Genomic DNA, 18269 nt, shown 5'->3' on the forward strand with positions numbered 1-18269 from the left:
AGAACGCAGAGGCACACTGTGTGCACTGATGTGACATTAATGACAGAAACGGGACTGTCGAGTAGCACATGAACCCACACACATGCACGCTCCTATTTTCCCGAGGCCCTCGGGTGATATATCCTCCAACTAGCGAGCAGCTCGCTGTGCGACATCGAAACGCTGCATGCTGGATTTCCGGGGGACTCCTCTGAGGGTGCATTTTGTTAGGTAGTGATGCTGACAGGACAGAGCAAGCACGACTGACACGTTGTCAGTTCCCTTCAGTCAGCTGGAACCTCATGTTTAAAATCAGGCTCATCAATGACTTGTCAGGGTTCATAGTTGTCTGGTGGAAAGAAAATGAACGGATACATTTGAGGCCGATTTATGCGGGGAAAAGAACGGAGATGACAAGGTTTCATGAAAAAATGTAGATGCTCACGGTGTATCAAAATGTCTAGTTTTTAAAATACAGCAGCTCATTGTGTTCACTATAGTTAGCTGTACCTTGCAGTTAATGGCTACAACAGTTGTTCCCAAACTGGCTTCAAAATGATTTCTTTGTTGTTGCCTCGAAATGCAATTTGAATGTAACCAGTGATGAGTTGCAAGGAGAAAACGCTTTGTTTTAAAATGCACCACCAGGTTAAAAGGCTCACAGGTTTTGTTCCATCTTCATCTGGAGTCACACATGACCGCATGATGTGCAACTGTGGGCAAACTGGTACATTTCAGACAGAAGGGACTCAGATGAGCTCATTCAAATCCATAGCGCTCCTGGAAAACACTTCTCAAAGAGCCACACAGCACGTTCCTGGTGCAACAATATTGAATTGGGGGTTGTTATGCCATGATGTCCAATATCAGACTATCAATAGGTTGAAACGGTTTCTGTACAGATGGTCACCACAGCTCTCTTTCTCAAAATAATAATAATAATTTAAAAATATATATATTCATGCATTTTTATTTTATTCATTGTATTCTGTTGGGCTTCCATACATGGAGCAGAGGCACACACACACACACACACACACACACACACACACACACACACACACACACACACACACACACACACACACACACACATTAATATGTGGCCACAGACATGCAAACACACCCGAGCAAAGCCCGTCGTGTGTTTCATCTCCCAGTTCAGAGCCTGAGTTCTGTCATCGGGAGCACATCCACCAGGACCAGCCTTCCTGCTGTTGTGACGCATATATATCACAACTCATGCATCGCTCCGGCAGGGTGTGATGCCAAGTGTGCTCAACCTAAAATATCTATGCTGGCTGAAAAATTGAACGCGTGTTAATGCGTGCATCATGAGCTTAGGGTGACATGCGAGGTTTTATTTATTGCATCACTCAGGGGATGCGATCGCTTTTACTTGTGTCTGCAGGGCAGTTGGTTTTCTCCCTGCAACTGTTTTATCATATGTGATGCACTATTTGAGGCAATTATCTCGCAATAAATAAAAACAGAAAGATTTACACAACACTGCTCCAAAACATGCGTAATCATGTGAAATCAAACACATGCTCACAGGGCAAATCCCCCAAATAAGACAATGGAGTGACACATGGATGCCTCCCTTCGATGTCACTTAATTGATACACAATGGAGAGTGTCGGCATCACCGGCGGGCCGTAGAGTAAGCTGACAGACAGGCCATGTCAGATGTCAGCTTGCTCAGCGCTGTTCAACATGTCTCCTCCTGTGACTGACAACCGCCCCCAATTAACCTCCAACTCAAACACAGACAGAAAAACACATATAAGTACACCTGCTCTCTCTCTCACACACACACACACACACACACACACACACACACACACACACACACACACACTCACTCACTGTATGTGTGTGTGTGTGTGACAGCTGCGGAGCTTTGTCTTTATTCATTCAGCGCTAATTGACCTTATTCTACAGGGCTCTCAGTTAGTCCCTCCTGGGCAGGGCAGCATTGTGTGAGTGCTGCATGTGTACAGCTATCTGAGCATAGCTGAAGGCAATCATTTAATTAATAAATAGAATAGTAATAGAATATTGTCACGGTTTTTCTATTCATTCAAATCTCCAAGGTTAACATGTGAAACACGGCAGAATACAGATTTATTTTCCACTGCTAATTAAATGCAGAACGTGCAGCAGGAGCCTTCTATGTCACTCTGGGTCCCTCTAGTGTGGATTTTAGTCCCGGCCTACGTTCACTGTCATTGGATACAGCTCAGCACAGCGGCCTGATGGAAGGCTCCTGATTAACCTCAGTGGAGGACCATCAATGGGATCGATACAGTTACCATTTCAACTAAAGCTGGACTCTATGAAGGGATTTATTACAGGCAATGATGTAACAAGTATATATTTACTCAAGTACTGTTCTTAAGTACAGTTTTGAGGTTGTACTTGTTAGGATACTCTGTGCTGCTTCTAAAATGTACTGCTTTTAATTTGGAGGCAAATATTGTACTTTTTATTCCACTACATGTATGTGACAGATGTAGTTATATATTTATATATTGTTAACACGATACTTAAATAAACTAATGCATTATGACAGACTGTTAGAGATTACACTTCTCAGCAGTATTGTATAGTTTTGTGCTCATTATCTTGCTCTTAATGGTGTCTTAATAAATACTGGGTCAGTCGTAGTACCCAGTTCTGGGTCAATCTATCACCGACCATAGGTACCGACCCCGATTAACACAGCTTTCAAATGCACGTGTATGTAAACCCACTTCCGGTTCCACCCACTGCTCCGGTGGTCTGGACGGTGCACAGTGTCCACAGGACGACAGATAATAAGAATAAGAATAAAACAATCTTTGATCCAAAGCAGAACCACGTGACGTGTCCTGCACGGTAGTTTATTCCAGGAGCTCCGCGCACTGCCCGGTGAGACATCACGCGCAACATGGAGACCCCGCAGCAGCTGAAAGACGCCGCGCAGCGGTGCATAGACGGGCGTGCAGACGAGCTGCACAGCCTGAGTCGGGACATTTGGAGCCGTCCTGAACTCGCCGGTAACGAGACGCACGCGCACGACCGGCTGGTCCGGTTCTTCTCTCAGGACGACACGTGGACGGTCGAAGCTCACTACAGATTACCGACCGCATTCCGGGCCAGCTGGGGCCCGGTCGGCGGCGGCGGAGGTAGCGGAGAGGGAGAGCCGGTGCTGAACGTGGGGTTCCTGTGCGAGTACGACGCGCTCCCGGGCATCGGGCACGCGTGCGGTCACAACCTGATAGCGGAGGTGGGAGCCGCCGCCGCGGTGGGGCTGAAAGCCGCTTTAGAGATCCGGACTGAACTCCGTCAGCCGGTGAAGGTAACGAGCCAGCAGTGAAACACCGACAGCTCACTGTGTGTGTTTGTAATGATTTAACATTTCCATAACTTCTTCTGTCAACACCTGAAGATTAACTTTGTTCCTCCAAGCAATGAAAGACGGCCAGAACCCCCCCCTCAGCAAATCACATGTTATTGCCCATATAATAGTAGAACATGTATTCTACATACATGTATTTATTTCATAGATGACCTACATCGTCTACAAGAGGTTTTCTAATGGGAAGATATGCATGTTTTTAATTTATTCATTCATCTTTTATATTTTTCAACATCTCAATGACTTCCAGTAATTACTCTTTAAAACAAAGTTATCTGTTGTGATTATATACGTGAGTGTATTACTTTTAGTTTGTACAAAAGTGTGTACATTGTTCTGACGTATGTGTAAAACACAACTCTATGTGTAATATGTCCAAATCATAAACATATTACTAAACCCATCAACTTGAGGAAGACACTCAAGATGCAGTTGAAAGCTCCAGAATCTTTCCAGAGTCATATTCCTTGCTGGTGCGCGCATACATTAAGATTCTGATTCAAGTGTTTCTGTCTTTTTTTTGGAGCTTTCCAGATGCATCTTGCAGTCTTCCTCAGTTGACGGGTGTTTGCTGAGTCAGCTGTTTGGGAGACGGCTCAGGTACGGTGACGACATGCGGTCCCGTCTCTGCTTAAAGATGGCCGTCTTTAGTCGTCTTTGAAGCAGACTCCATCCACTGAGAGGAACGGGACAGACTGAACGTCCGCCTTATTGTCCAGTGAGGCTGACTGACACACATGAGCTCACACGATGACGTCAAATGACTAAATGAATCACTTTTTATTGCAGATAACGGTTTTGGGAACTCCCGCAGAGGAAGACATCGGAGGAAAGATTGACTTGATGGAGGCGGGAGCCTTCGCTGACGTCGACCTCGTCTTCATGGCTCACCCGGCTCAGCAAGATGCGTCGTTCCTGCCCGGTGTCGCACTCGATGAGTAAGTTCCTGTTTGCAGCGTTTCCGTGTTCTGTGTCCCCTCAGCTCTACGTAGTTCAGATCACCCTTACGCCGTCGATTGTTCCGCAGGGTGTCGGTGAAGTACCACGGGAAGGCATCTCACGCCTCTGCGTACCCTTGGGAGGGAATAAACGCGCTGGATGCTGCTGTGCTGGCCTACAACAATCTCTCTGCACTCAGGCAGCAACTCAAGCCGGAGTGGAGGCTTCACGGTGAGGGGAACTGTGATCAGCTGAGCTTCAACGTTCATTCAAAAACAATCTCGCCTCAAAGTCCATTTACTGCTTAAACCGACACGGACGAGAAGTCCTTAATGTCCTCAGGAAAACATCTGCAGTCTGTGTGTTGTCTTCATGCTGCAGGGACGTGATGCACTAACAGTTGAACACTAATTCAACGAGGATAGCAACTAAAGGATGTCTATCGTTTCCCTTTGCTCCACTACAGGCATCATCAAACATGGAGGGGAGAAGCCCAACATCATCCCCGTCTACACGGAGTTAGATTTTTATCTGCGCACGCCGCAGGTTCAGGATCTTTGTGACCTGAAGGCCAGAGCGGAGGCCTGCTTCAGGGCAGCTGCTGTCGCCACCGGCTGCCGAGTAAGCTCTCCTAAAAGTGTTGCCTTCCCTCTAGCGCCGCTGTGAGAACGAACGTTGTACGTCGCTGTAGCTGAGCGACGCGACGCTGGAGTTGACTCCGTTATATAACATAGAACTGTTTATTATGCTCCGAGTGTTCTACTGTAACATAATGCTCCTCTCCAGGCTGCTTCTCTCCTACGTCTGCACTTGCTTCAGGCGGGTTAAACTCACTCTCCAGAGCGTGCACGGCGCTCTGTATGCTGTTGATGTGTTATGGTAATCTTTGTGGTTTTATGGATGACTGCCTGCTTGCGTTTCCTTCAGGTGGAGATAATCTACCCGAGCCATGGCTATCATAACATTCTGCCGAATGCCACACTGGCAAACCTGTATGAAAATAATGGAAAAGCTTTGGGGATTCAGTTTCCAGAGCAGCCAGCCAACTTCTCTGGTACGTGAAAATAAAGACGTTACGGAAACGGACATTATTTACACGTCAGAAGATCTTTCTTTACCTGCTTTGTGCAGAAGAAATGTGAAGAGAACAGCGATCTTGTGTGTTCTTTCCACTTAATTAACAAAGCATCGTCATCACAGTGTATTTCTAATTATTTTGGCAGGTTCTACAGACTTTGGCAACGTATCATTCATAGTCCCCGGCATCCATCCTTTCTTCTACATCGGCAGCGACGCCTTTAACCACACAGAGGAGTACACCGAAGCTGCAGGTACACGGCAGCGCATGTCCGCTGGGAACAGATGTTGTTTTCTTGTGATGAGATCGGATTGTACTACGATCAGACGATTTCAGACTCTTTCCAGGTCACTTGGTTTGTTTCTATTTGCTTAGACGCTTTATTTTCCCCCTCTGCTCTCTCCCCCCCCCCCCCCCCCCGTGCCAGGAGCTGAAAAGGCCCAGTTGTTCACCCTGAGGACAGCCAAAGCTCTGGCTATGACAGCTGTGGATGTGGTGTGCTGCCCTGTTCTGCTGAAGCAAGTGAGGGAGGACTTCAGCCGGGCCAAACTGAACCAGAAGAAGCAACTGAAAGGCAGCGATACACCTTTGACGGCTCCATAACTACGATTCATTTAATAATAATTCAAGGACATGTATTTAGGGTTGTGAGGTGACAGGAACTGGAAAAATAGTTACGTTCTCACATTGAAATGAGAACATAGTACATGATTAACGCTTACATCTTAAATAGATTACAGCTTGTGTGAAACTAAGAAGTGAAAGCACGTTAGCTTCTAGTTATCATTGTTTAGCCGTGACTCTGGGGATGTGAAGTCCACACTGAAGTGTTTCAACAGCCACCATCAGGTTGACATCTTGTCCAATACTATGGTTTGTGACCTCCGGCTTCCCTTGAGAGGTCACAGGTGTGGTGGCACATCAGGTTCTGGGAATCTTTCTGATGCTTTATTCTTCTCATGTCTTTCATCTGCAGGGATGCCTTTCTTCAAGTTATTCTCGTTGTTGAGGGATGATGGTGCACAAAGGTTGAGTTGTCAACTTTCCCTTTAGGACTTTGATGCAAAGAAAAGGAAACGTTCTTCAACATAATCCACACATTTGGCTGGGAGAAATCTGAAAATTGGCTTAACATATCCCTTCACGACACATGTGAGCAGATAATGGTGTTACAGAAAATGCAGTTTATATGATTTGGTATGAAAGCTCATCAGCAATCAGACCTGTGCTGCAGAAAGAGATCCTAATAGCTGTGAAAGCGTATTCTCTGCACTGTTTAAAGTCTCTGTGTGAGAGAGCAGGAACAGAGGAGGAACATCTGCCACCAAGACTTCAGAGGTCGCACCAGAATAATGTTTTAGCAGATTTTAATTGATGTCTGCAGAAGCAATATTCAGAAAAAGCAATATTCAGCCATGCATTTCAATCCATTTATATTTGTACATACTAACTGTATTACATGGAGATTTAAAATGTACAGTATTGTGATTGTGTTGTTCAGCACCTAAGCTCTGCTCAAATAATTTTCACATTTTCAGAAAACAAAACATTTATTAAACATTTTCCCCATATATAACATTTTTTCCAGAGTTTAGTTTAACATGTGTTTCTTCATTAACCACCAAAATATATTGTAATATATCGTTTGCCTAACAAAGTATAAAGTTGTTTTAAGCTGAAAAAGACGATAAAACTATCAACTACCGGGTCACAGAGAACCTCAAAGCCCCACAACAGCAAACAGGAGACGAGCTTCAGTTGTATCAAAAAAAGAAGAAAAAGGGACATTTTTAAAAAGTCAATATCATAATCAGTGTTTGGGATTCACTTAACATCTATTTTTTACATTTGTGTTTTTAATAGACGGCATTATCTTTGCTTTATCAAATCACAAATGCAACGCAGGAAGTAGCTTGAGAGCTAAACAATCGCATCGATACAAAGATCACAAGAAGAATGTAACGCACACTGAATCGTACGAACGTGCTGCGAAAGAAAAGTCAGATCAGCAGGTTTTTTAAAGAAATAGTCCCACATTTTGGGAAATGGTGTCGACTTCCACCAGAAAGCAAATAAGCCGAACTATTAAAGTATTTTAAGTTTGATTGTCAAGTATAGTTCATATGCAAAGAAGAAGGAGTCTGTCCATACCCTGGCAAGGTCGGGAATCCGTTCTCAGTTCTCATTTTGAAACGTGGTGAGAGTCGCTGCATCGGGAACTGAACTCAGGTTTATATCTCTCTGTGCAGTCAGTCCAATCTTTGCATCAACAGCATTAAAGGTACAATATGAAACATCGATTTGATCCATTGGCAAAACCAGCGACAGCAATGATTGTCCCGTTTGTCAGTAGCTCATTTCTAAACTCTTCGGTTTTAAGTGGCTGGGTCGAGAAGGCAATGGTCAAAGGTCCCCATGCATCCTAAATGCACTTTCTCTGTCTGAAAAGCATCACATGCAATGTTTACTTTTCTTTCCTGCTCTTTCCCAAATGAGCCGAGCTCCTCGAGTGTACTTCTTCATCCCGGGTTACGAGTAGATGGACCAATAGATGATGTTAAAGAGGATGTACGCACCAGGAAACACAACCCTGGAGTACTTGTCTATGGCGTGGGTGTCTATCCAGACGTTCACGTAGCCTCTGGACGGCCTAACCTGGCCTGTGATCTGCGGGTCATTCAGGGAAACCTGGGCCAACATTCGATCCTGGCGACCGCCGTTCTCCGGCATCCCATAATTCCCCGTGGTGTTGACGTCCATGGACCCGTAGCCAGTGATCTGGGGGTCGATCATCATGTCGTCTGGGTTGCCGATGCCGCATGTACACGGCAGCTAGAGCGGCGTAACGGAGGCAAAGTAATTGTTACGCTGTTTATTGTTAAACGCTGTTTTGAATTATAAATTTAAACAAGATTATAAATACATTAGATTGTTAAATGTTTAGCATGTTGCCGCACACTCAGGGCCTTTAAATAACTTCTGCATGAAACATTTATGGAAGGATGTTTGTGCTAGAAATGTTCCTCGGGGTATGTGGGCAATTTGGCTCCATATGCTGCAGCATTTGGCAGATGAAGAATGGCAATATAGTACGCAAGCTGCAGTCCCAGAAATAATATGCCAAAGCCTCGGGAGCAATTTTAAGGGAGCCAATTTAGAAAAATATTTATCTGCTTATTGGAAATGCGCATTAAGTATTAATCCACGTTTCTACCAGTTTAGAAATGTATTAATGTGTAAAATATTTGAACGTAGAATCAGGTCAGCCTTGTCCTGTGTCGCCTCAGAGAGAGATATGAATGTGTCTGTTTCACCTCAGTTGTCTGCTTCCTTACTTTTAATAAACATCGTATCTGCAGCTGTTTCAGGGTGTAACTAGACTTCTATCAGTAAACACTAAGTCAAATAATGCCATCAGGAGATTTAAATCATATAAGCTTCATGGTCAATTTGGATATGAAGCAGTTTTAATTGACTTCTAACCTTTAACAACTCCTGTTTCACCCGTGGGACACATTTTACATTAGTACATGAACTTAAGTCATGATCATTGAGACTCTCGCATGTCTGGTCACATTTACAAATATAACGTCCTGAAGAAAAAGAAGAGTCACACTGACAATTTGCAAGCTTCCAAGAACAACTATCAATGCGTTGGGGACTATACAACTCAAACCGTACACATGGCATGGGCACGGGGTGGGTGTTAAAGGGTTAAACCACTTAGAGCTGTAACAGTCACGATGTCCTCTGCACAGATCCAGATCTGTGTGGCTGAGGGTTAAAACAGCTGGAAACAAGACCGAGATGTTTGTTTCACAGTCAAACAGTCGTAATTAATCATTTATGAAAACATCAAAATGTTTGCTCGCTTATTTTTATTGCCAAACTAAAAAAAAGTAGGAGAATGAGTTGAAATGTGATTTCATCACTCGGTAAGAATAAAGCCGTTCCTTTGTGTTGTAAATCAACATTTCCGAGGTTAACTGTGCTTTTAGCTGCAGGCGATGAACAACCACGAAGAGGAGTCACATTAAATAACACTTACTCGCTCCCTCAGCTTCCTCTCTTTCCTCTCCTGTACGGTGGAGAGGTAGTTGACTGCCGCGTACTCGATCACCGACAGGAAGACAAAGACGAAACTGACCCAGAGGTAAATGTCCACTGCCTTGATGTAGGAGACCCGCGGCATGGAGGCGTTGACCCCGGTGATGATGGTGGACATGGTCAGCACTGTGGTGATGCCTGGAGGGGAGAACACAAACGGTTTAGTCATGCATAGAAAGGACATTTATTATTTTGTTTTAATACACAAGCAGGTCGGGAACACATGAACGAGTCCCAGGAGAGTCGTGTCAATCTTCTCATCGAACTCTCGACAAGAAAACAGTGTAGAGACTTTTCCACAACTTGGGTTCACTAAGAGGTTGGGAACCACTGCACTATTACCCGGTTTAAGTCTTTAATTCTCGTCCTACATAATCTTTTTTGCAAAGCTCGATTTCTTCTCTAAGGCCGTCGCCCTGCAAAGCAAACCTTCCCACCTAGTGGCACCCTGGCGGGGACGGCCCTGCGGTCAATCCAGAAGGACACCCAGGACAGCATGACCATCAGAGTAGCAGGGAAGTAGGTCTGCAGCAGGAAGAAGAAGATGTGGCGCCGCAGGGTGAAGTGGATGTACAAACGATTGTACCAGCCTGGGAAGAAGAAATATCACCGTTACTTTGTCGCATGCTAGCTGCCGATACTCTGTACAAACACTGGGAGCCGAGGTTCCCAGTGTTTGTGGCAGGGAGAGATAAGACACCGAATCCTTCTTGTGCTTGAGGTTCCTCTTGGGAGCTAGAAAGTGGCGTGTGGTTATGAGGAGGCTGCAGGGCGGTCACACTGGCTTTCCAGCAGCTTACAAGTGGTTGGCAGCAGTTTGAGTCACTTTGTTTCGCTGTAAGGATTAAATATTAGTACATTCTTCTTGGTGTGACGTTCAAAGGACGTTTAAGGAAGACTTGATCCTTTAGTTGGAAATTTATAAAATAAAATCATATTCATTGAAGTTGTAGTTCAATTGTGATCTAGATTTCCCATGCATGACGCACACATTTGGCTCATTTGCATAATCGGTTTACTTCACTGCACGTGTTGTGGACTGCAGTACCTGTGCTGCTGTAGAAAGCCAGCTTGGTGGTGGTGTGAAACTTCTGGATGAGGAACTGGGACAGGGATATCCTGTCGTCCGTGTTCAGGGATTCGTTGCCTTTCTTCCAGTAGAGCATCAGGTCGTCGTCTGTGTACGCATCTGGAGGGGAAAGAAGCAGAAGTGAGCACATCTGTAACAAACCACATCGGGACAGATTCAGTATGAACACTGTTGGGTGTTAGTGTGAACGAAATGCGTGACGATTTAACAAGACCGAAGCACCGCTGACGGGAACTTCTACTTACAGCTCTCGATCTCCAGCGAGCAGGTTTGAGTGTCCAGAGGGAAGCGACTGAGGTCCATGTTGCACATGGCGGTGACAGTGACTCTGCAGTGACCCCAAGCAAAAAAACACTGTAATTCAACTTCCTCAAGTAACAGCAATGGTAAATTTACTCATTTCTGTATATTGGCTGCTTTGTTAGTCGACCCAAAACAAAAGAAATAGAAGAAGATGTGTTTTTTATTGCATGTATCGTGTTGTTTTCTGTATGCGGAAGGATCTGGATCTCCTCGTGTGACTCAGTCCTCCTTGGCTAAGTTGAGGCTCCCGTCCACGTGTTTACCTGAGGCTGTAGAGGACGTTGCCGTCAGGGTAGACCCTCAGCATGACGTTGTCGGTGGTGGTGTCGTGGATGAAAGAGCGCTTGGAGTGGACGAAGAACATGTCGGGAACCCAAATCTTCTTCACCAGGCGACTGTCAAAGGTCATGCTCTGGTTGTTGGTGCTCGGGAATGACAGCCGCTCGTCCTTCCAGTAGTGACGCAGGTACAGAGTCATGGTGAAGTCCTGTAGGAAGACAAGAAGCTGGTGCTCAATGCAGCGATGCACAATACTCCATTACAAGTCTTTAAAGTATAATCTGACAACTGAATGAAGTGAAATAAGAGCACGGTGTTTCACATTGTAATCTGTACTACATCGTTCCATACTCACCATATCCACCTCGGAGATGGTGTCCAGACTTTCAACCTGAACATCCACTCCAACAGGAATAGGAGGACCTGAAAGAAAATGGACTCGTGTCAGAAATGTGTTCTGTTCTGCGTAGAAGCTTGTTGAGCTCTGCCTGATTTTTGGAGGTGGCCAACAGAGACCGCTTGAACCTTTTTGTTTTGAAAATCACGTTTCCAAAAAGAACAATGACTAACACAAATACAGAGCGACTGGGTCGGATTCTACTTTTGACCTATTTCAGCCTTTCCACTCTGCATCATCATCCGCTAATAGTACAAAACTACAATTAGGTCACAATAATGGATCAAAGACGACGCAGCGATGGATGAAACCTAGCTCTCTTTTTCCACTTCCAGCTGAGACACACTTGATGTTGGAAATCAAACCCAGCTAAAGGATTCTGCGGGTCACTTGGTGTGTGTTCAGCAGCAGATTACCGTGTGATTAAAAGAAGTCGTGGTCTGGTGAAAACAGCACGTGCCACGGCTGATTTGTTTTGTACTTAAATACAGCTCTCGTGTTTTTTAAATGAGGAATAAAAAAGATAAAGACAGCTAAAAGGATTGTTAATTCATTACAATCAAAGTAAAACAACCTTTCTGACATCAAATCCCTCAGCGACGATGATGCAAAAGAGGTGAATTAACGTGTAAAGAACTGAGCTGCGACTGGAAACCCCGGCACAGCTTGCACTGATTGCGTCATTAAGATCTCCATGAGCTTAATGCTCATAGGACCGCTGGGCCCAATGAACGCTGCGCAGGTCTTTTCCTCAGCAGCCTCTACGGCGTGGACCGAACACTCTGAGCTACAAACAAAAGCCTTTCATTTCAAATGTGAGATGTACTTTCTCACCTCCGAACGCCGGCCTCATGGTGAAATCGTGGTCGTCAATTCTCAGGAGCTGCTCAGATTTGGTCATGAGAGATTTGGTCATGTCCGGACTTCGTTTGTAAATTGGGCTGTAAAACAAACAAAAAAAGTCCAAATTAATTCGCCAAAGAATCAGAATAGCTTTGATACTGTTCAAATCAAAGATTTAAAAAAAATAACTCACTTTCCAGTTTTCTGACCTCCACCTCCATCCATGCTGGTCTCTCTCCGTGACCTGAGGAGAGAACATGTGTCACACGGCAGCGACATCACAGCAAGCAGCTAAGCTTGCTGACATTTCACAGTCAAATCAAATTGTCCGTATTTTGTTCATTTCTTTCGTTCGTTTGTTTTATTTTCAGTTGTAATATATGTAACATCCAACTATTTAGCGAATTAATTCATTAGTCGATCCACAGAAATGAAATATGCCACTATTTTCATAATTAAATGATCATTTTACAAACGTTTTAAGCAAAAAAAAGCCAAACATGTTCTGGTTCCTGCTTCTGCAATGCTTCTCAAGGTGTACATCCGGTTAAATAACACACTTTATCACAAGGACAAGAGAGCATGTCCTCTCCTCATCGCATTGAGAGGAGCCAGCTCTCCTCTGGTGTCACTTTGTGCTCGTCTTTCAGGAAGTCTTTTCACTTCACGAACAGAGAAAGAAGGGGAGAGAGAAAAAAAGAAGATTTCCCTAAAACCCTAAAATGGATTATTAGAGTAGAGCATGCTGTGACAGACAGGGACAAATCCCTACGACAACCACAGACATGCATTAAGGAAATACCACAGAGGAAGAGAGAGATAGAGGGAGGGGGGGGGTGTTTACGAATGCAGAAGAAAACAAACATGCAGAATGAGACGGTAAGAAGAGGGTTTCTCTGGCTGCAGAGCTGTGCTGGGCAGTGGGTGCTACTCGTCTGTGTCCATCCAGCAGCTGGTTCCTAATCCTCTTGGCAGGAATGCCTCTCCAACCCCCCCCCCCCCCCCGCCTACGCCACGCAGCAGGCCGCCTGTCTGCTCGCTGCTCCTGCTCTGCGGCTGCAGGACTCGCATGCACACATCGCTGCAGGGGGCTGATGGGCCCGAATACCGTGATCATTCTGGACACATTAATGGATGCAGGCAGACTACACTGAAGTCTATAGGCTGCCTGGGTACAACAGATGAAGAGGGTGTTAAGTTTAGATTTATGTATTTTCAGACTTATTTTACTACAGTCATGGTGGTGGAAAGTAACTTAGTACACTTACTCAATTTTGAGGTACTTGTGCTTTATTTGAGTATTTCCATTTCATGCTACCTACACTTTTTACTCCAACATTAGCTACCTAACAGGCTGGTTGGACTTGAGGTTTTGAATGCAACACTTGTACTCAAACACTGTGGCTCACAGTTTCACAGTTTCACAGTTGCTCAAAAATATTCTCAATAAATCCCCCCAGCAATCAATAAATCAAATGCTCTGACAAACAAAACCTCCACCGACTGTAACCGTCCAATCTGATTGGCCGGGCTACCTGTCTGTCTATCTACCTGTCTGTCTACCTACCTGTCTACTTGTCTATCTACCTGCCTGTCTATGTCTGTCTACCTGCCTGTCTATGTCTGTCTACCTGTCTACCTGTCTGTCTACCTGTCTGTCTACCTGTCTGCACACACTCTGCTCGTGCATTCATTGGGCGTCATCCGGAGTCTTCCACAAACTACATTTACATCTGTGAGTACTAATAACAGCCATGTAAATAAATATACACTGTGTATATATATCAAAATAAAATGATTTAATGCCATTATGAGACCAATAACAAATCCCACGAGAGGTTCACAGATGAAGAGCACAAACATCACGTTGAACAGCTGATCGTGAAACACAACAGTCAGTCCTGACGAATCCCTGCTTCAGATTGTTTATGTGTAGGTTTTCATCATAATGTGTTTTTTGATAATCATCCAGCCACCACTCAAACCTCACGAGGGGTTTCTGCTCAGATGTTTTCTTGTGTGGGACTCTGCTGTCCTACGCTCATCCCCCTCTCATGCTTCCTCCTCACGGCAGCAGAGAAATGGAAATTGTAAGTAATATAGAGAGAACTCCCACTGCACATGCCAGCAGCATCCAGCCGCTTTCACAATTTCACACTCAGAGAGAAAGAGGAGGGCTGTGATGAGAAACAGGGAGAGGAAGTGTTTGACTTAAGTATATGAGATTCTTTTTGTTCCCCTCCTGCTGGAATAGGAATGAAATAGTTGCATTGGATTTGTATTCTCAGCCTGTGTGTCAGCAGAGACGTAACGTGAGAGGACTTTTAACTGGTCGGGGGGAAAAACACAGATTTGATAACAAGGCAACACTGGTGCTCAGAGATTACAACACAGCTTTGAGCCACTTGTGCTTTCTGTCTTTTGAAGATTTCCCACAGATGATTACGATTGTGCTCCTCGTCTGCTTAACGATCATCTTAATCACCTCAGGGCTGCGGTGATCACTTTAAACGAGGATTGTTTGGATTTAAGAAAGACAGCTTGAATCCTTTAACGAGTATTCAATAAAATCAGATTCGCCCCGTCGAGCGCTCTGACGGTTTGATGTGAAGCACTGAAGAACCAGCAAGTGTGTAACGTCAAACACGTTTATTTCACTCAACTGGATGAGAGTGTTAATAATGCACTGCTGTTTGACGTCTCCTCTGTCCTATAAATAACAACAGTTGCAGCAGGAGCAGTGATACTGTATCTAAAGGCAGAGGGATTATATGATTTGACAGGGTTAGTTGAGTATATTAAGTGGATGCAAATTATTTAACGCAGACTGCATCACGAGGCGAACGCCGCTACACTTTGCCTGCTTGGGGGAAATCTTATCGCGTCTCACTGGAGGACCTCAGGACATAGTTCAGCTATTCGCTGATATTTGCTACAAGAGAATATTTGAATGTGTGTAGAGATATAAATGGTGGAAAAGAGTCCAAGCTATGCTTTTTATTTGAACAGATGATTGGCGTTTTTCAGATGAATGCAAATGTTCCCACATTGCTCTCAGTAAGAGTTCCAAAGACTTCTAGAAGTGCTGACAGAAAACATTTGCTGGTTCCATCTCATCAAATGTCAAAATGAGTTGCTTTTCTTTGTCTTTTGTGACGGTAAATGAAATAACTTTGGGTTTTGCACTGTTGTTTGAATAAAACAAGACATTTGAAGGCTTCAGATGTGTCTGTAATAAGAGTGATTTCTCTGCTCACAGCACTTGACAGGTGTTCAAAGACATGTGCGGTGTTATTTATATTCATTCTGACAATTTAGTTGTGCATGCAAACGTTCATCTTTTGAATACCTCGCAGCTGTTCTTTATCCAAATGTAACTGACTCACTGAAATGATCACATTTGCATTTCTAATGTACGTCAGACGAAGATGCTTCATTTTGTTTCGTAGAGTAAAAGACAATATGCGATACGTGAAACTGCTCCTCCACATACGGCTCCCTACACTTCATCATATCGTCAATTCCAATTTAATCAGACATGACAAACAATCACTAGTTTCTAGCTTCATAAATGTGAATATTTGCTGGTTTTCTGTGTCTAATATGATGATGCACTGAATATCTTTGGGTTTAGGATAAACAAGGCAAAGTTTTATAAACCAAAAGATTAATCGGGGAAGCAATCAGCAGATTCATCAATTGTGAAAATAATTGGTACTTTCATCCCTTTGTACATATCTGTATTTAATATTATGATAATTCAGATATAATTATTTCTGACAATTTTGCTATGTAGCTAAGCATTCAACCTTTCTAAAAATATTTACACACAAAATATAAATTTCATACTTCATTATGTGCCCCAAATTCAACTGAATCATTAATATAATTCATTTTAAATAACCAGCATCAAGTTATCGACATTTCTAATGTGACTGCAAGAAGACTAAGAAGCCAACAGCCCGTTTTGAAGTGCTAATGTGACATTTCTTCCACCAGAGACGTGTCAGACCGCCCCTCCACAACCTGCTCCCTGCACTTCACAGCAGTGATACAACTTTAACAAACATGAACCTTTCTATTTCAATCCCGTCCCATGTTGAATTCAGTCGATAGTGTGTAGAATTGAGGGTTCTTTAACGATTCCCAGATCTAGTTCAGTCACCGACTAAAACATCTAATCCACTGGACGCATTAACAAGGCAGCAATTAGCCTAAATAGTCACCTGGAAATGACTGCTGCCAGCGGGGAGAAGAGTCAATAACTGGCCTGCAGCATTTGTGGGGCAAGAGAACACAACATTCACGAGTAGAGCATAAATAGATGTGAGGATTTAGGTCTCCCTCTCTCTCTCTCGCTCTCTCTCTCTCTCTCTCCGCTCTCTCTCCAATCTGCCATCTGAATGAGTGTGTTTTCAGAAGGGTAGGGATCAGCACAGGTGACTCAGGAAACACGGGACAACATCGTGTAAACCTCCAAAAACATCTATAAGAACACAGTGAAGCCATTGTGGGGAACAGAGCTTCAAAACAAAAAGAACATGTGCAATAAATGTTCCATTTAAAACACCGTGGAGACAATGAAAACAGGCATCCCAGTGTTAGTGACTCCTTTGACGTTACCTGCTCTGCTTGTAGGACTCCAGCCTGTGACCCCTCGACTGGGCCATCCTCCCAGCTGCACCTGCGAGCCAAACACAGAAGAGAACAAGGACGGCGTCCACCTGCATGGTTCACATTCCCCAGAGGACGGACCTCTCCTGTCAGTCAGAATCTGCTCCCCTCAAGGGTTCGGAGCTCTCTGCCTTGCTGAGACATTCCCTTCTCCAGCGCTGGAGCCGATAAAGAAAACAGCAGCAGCACTGAGCTATTCTACGGCCTGAGTGGAAAACATCCTACGGTGCTTAATCTCCACAGTGGGAAAAGCAATTTTGACTAAACCCATAAATCCTTGAGCGTCAGATGGTACAGATTTGATCCCTCCAGCGGCGGATGTGCCTGCCTCTCTGCGCTCTGCTCTGCTCAGATATCCTGCACTCTGATGCGCTCTTCTCCACTTCGCACCGCCCAGAAACACCAATTCTCACAATGATGCGGCGCACTCATTTGTAAGGTCAACGGTTTAGAGACGCAGACTCGCACAGGCTGAGAGGGAGCTCTTTGTCTGAAGTGAAAGGCTTCTGGGCTCCTTCTGATGCAGGAGTCTTGTGTCTGGCATGTCAAAATGAATCTGTGCCTCGACTGTGAATGGAGGCTGTTCTGAGTGTGGATGTATTTTCATGTCTGCCTACTGTTTTTTCCTCTGGGGAATATTTTTGGATGCTCCAAAAAAAATGTATTACACAGGTTGATGTGTTGGCAAATCCTGCATAAATAAGGACAACTGAATTCTTCAAACAATAGACCTAGAAATACATCATTTAGAGGATATATAATATGGAATATTAAGCCATTAAAGCAACAGCACTTTAATTAATATTTGCTTAATCATTTTCAACAATGCTTTGTTCCTCTGTTTTGTCAGAGGATTGATGAATAAAGACAGGACTAGCTGCATTTGATCATCACACACATATCAAGCTGCTTTAACAAACTCAAGAGGAGAACCAGCGGGTGTGTTAGAGGCTGCACCACTATCTGTCTGTCAAGGCGTGCTGTCCATCTGCATGAGCCAATACAAAAAACGTCTCAGCGCGTCACCAGCCATGTGGCCTCCTTTTTTTTTTCTTTTTTTTTTTAGTAGTCTGAACAGTTGGATTACAAGATCATGAATTTGGGTTAGCTCCATGGACGTCAATCTGAAAATTGGTGTAAGTAACGTCGGGCATTGTTTGTGTTTCAGATTTGCGGA

General features: G+C 44.2%; 2 protein-coding genes across 2 annotated transcripts; one reads left to right on the forward strand and one right to left on the reverse strand.

The window, feature by feature from the left end:
* Positions 1-2761: 2761 nt before the first annotated feature.
* On the forward strand, positions 2762-6744 carry LOC137884582 (peptidase M20 domain-containing protein 2-like). Its single transcript, XM_068726424.1, has 7 exons — positions 2762-3322; positions 4172-4320; positions 4410-4552; positions 4788-4942; positions 5249-5375; positions 5545-5652; positions 5827-6744. Exons 1-7 carry the CDS (start codon positions 2912-2914, stop codon positions 6000-6002), a joined length of 1269 nt encoding a protein of 422 aa, XP_068582525.1. The 5' UTR covers positions 2762-2911; the 3' UTR covers positions 6003-6744.
* A 283-nt stretch (positions 6745-7027) lies between these two features.
* On the reverse strand, positions 7028-17809 carry LOC137884580 (gamma-aminobutyric acid receptor subunit rho-1-like). Its single transcript, XM_068726423.1, has 10 exons — positions 17042-17809; positions 12612-12662; positions 12410-12516; positions 11534-11601; positions 11163-11386; positions 10842-10924; positions 10555-10695; positions 9944-10096; positions 9448-9644; positions 7028-8231 (listed from the first exon to the last, which is right to left on the reverse strand). The coding sequence occupies exons 1-10, from the start codon at positions 17146-17148 to the stop codon at positions 7929-7931; spliced, it is 1434 nt and encodes a 477-aa protein (XP_068582524.1). The 5' UTR covers positions 17149-17809; the 3' UTR covers positions 7028-7928.
* Between the last annotated feature and the right edge of the window lie 460 nt (positions 17810-18269).

The sequence above is a fragment of the Cebidichthys violaceus genome, unplaced genomic scaffold, assembly GCF_023349555.1.
Source record: "Cebidichthys violaceus isolate CVI_PGR_0920_01 unplaced genomic scaffold, fCebVio1.0.p SCAF_39, whole genome shotgun sequence".
NCBI classification, from domain to species: Eukaryota; Metazoa; Chordata; class Actinopteri; order Perciformes; family Stichaeidae; genus Cebidichthys; species Cebidichthys violaceus.

Excerpts from the sequence above, each read along its gene's own strand:
- LOC137884580 (XM_068726423.1), bottom strand. The coding sequence starts at position 17,148 with ATGCAGGTGGACGCCGTCCTTGTTCTCTTCTGTGTTTGGCTCGCAGGT. Across the intron at positions 11,602-12,409 it reads CATGAGGCCGGCGTTCGGAG|GTCCTCCTATTCCTGTTGGA; the intron begins GTGAGAAAGTAC and ends ATTTTCTTTCAG. Across the intron at positions 8,232-9,447 it reads AGAGGAAGCTGAGGGAGCGA|CTGCCGTGTACATGCGGCAT; the intron begins GTAAGTGTTATT and ends ACGCCGCTCTAG.
- LOC137884582 (XM_068726424.1), top strand. The coding sequence starts at position 2,912 with ATGGAGACCCCGCAGCAGCTGAAAGACGCCGCGCAGCGGTGCATAGAC. Across the intron at positions 4,943-5,248 it reads CTGTCGCCACCGGCTGCCGA|GTGGAGATAATCTACCCGAG; the intron begins GTAAGCTCTCCT and ends CGTTTCCTTCAG. Across the intron at positions 5,376-5,544 it reads GCAGCCAGCCAACTTCTCTG|GTTCTACAGACTTTGGCAAC; the intron begins GTACGTGAAAAT and ends TTATTTTGGCAG.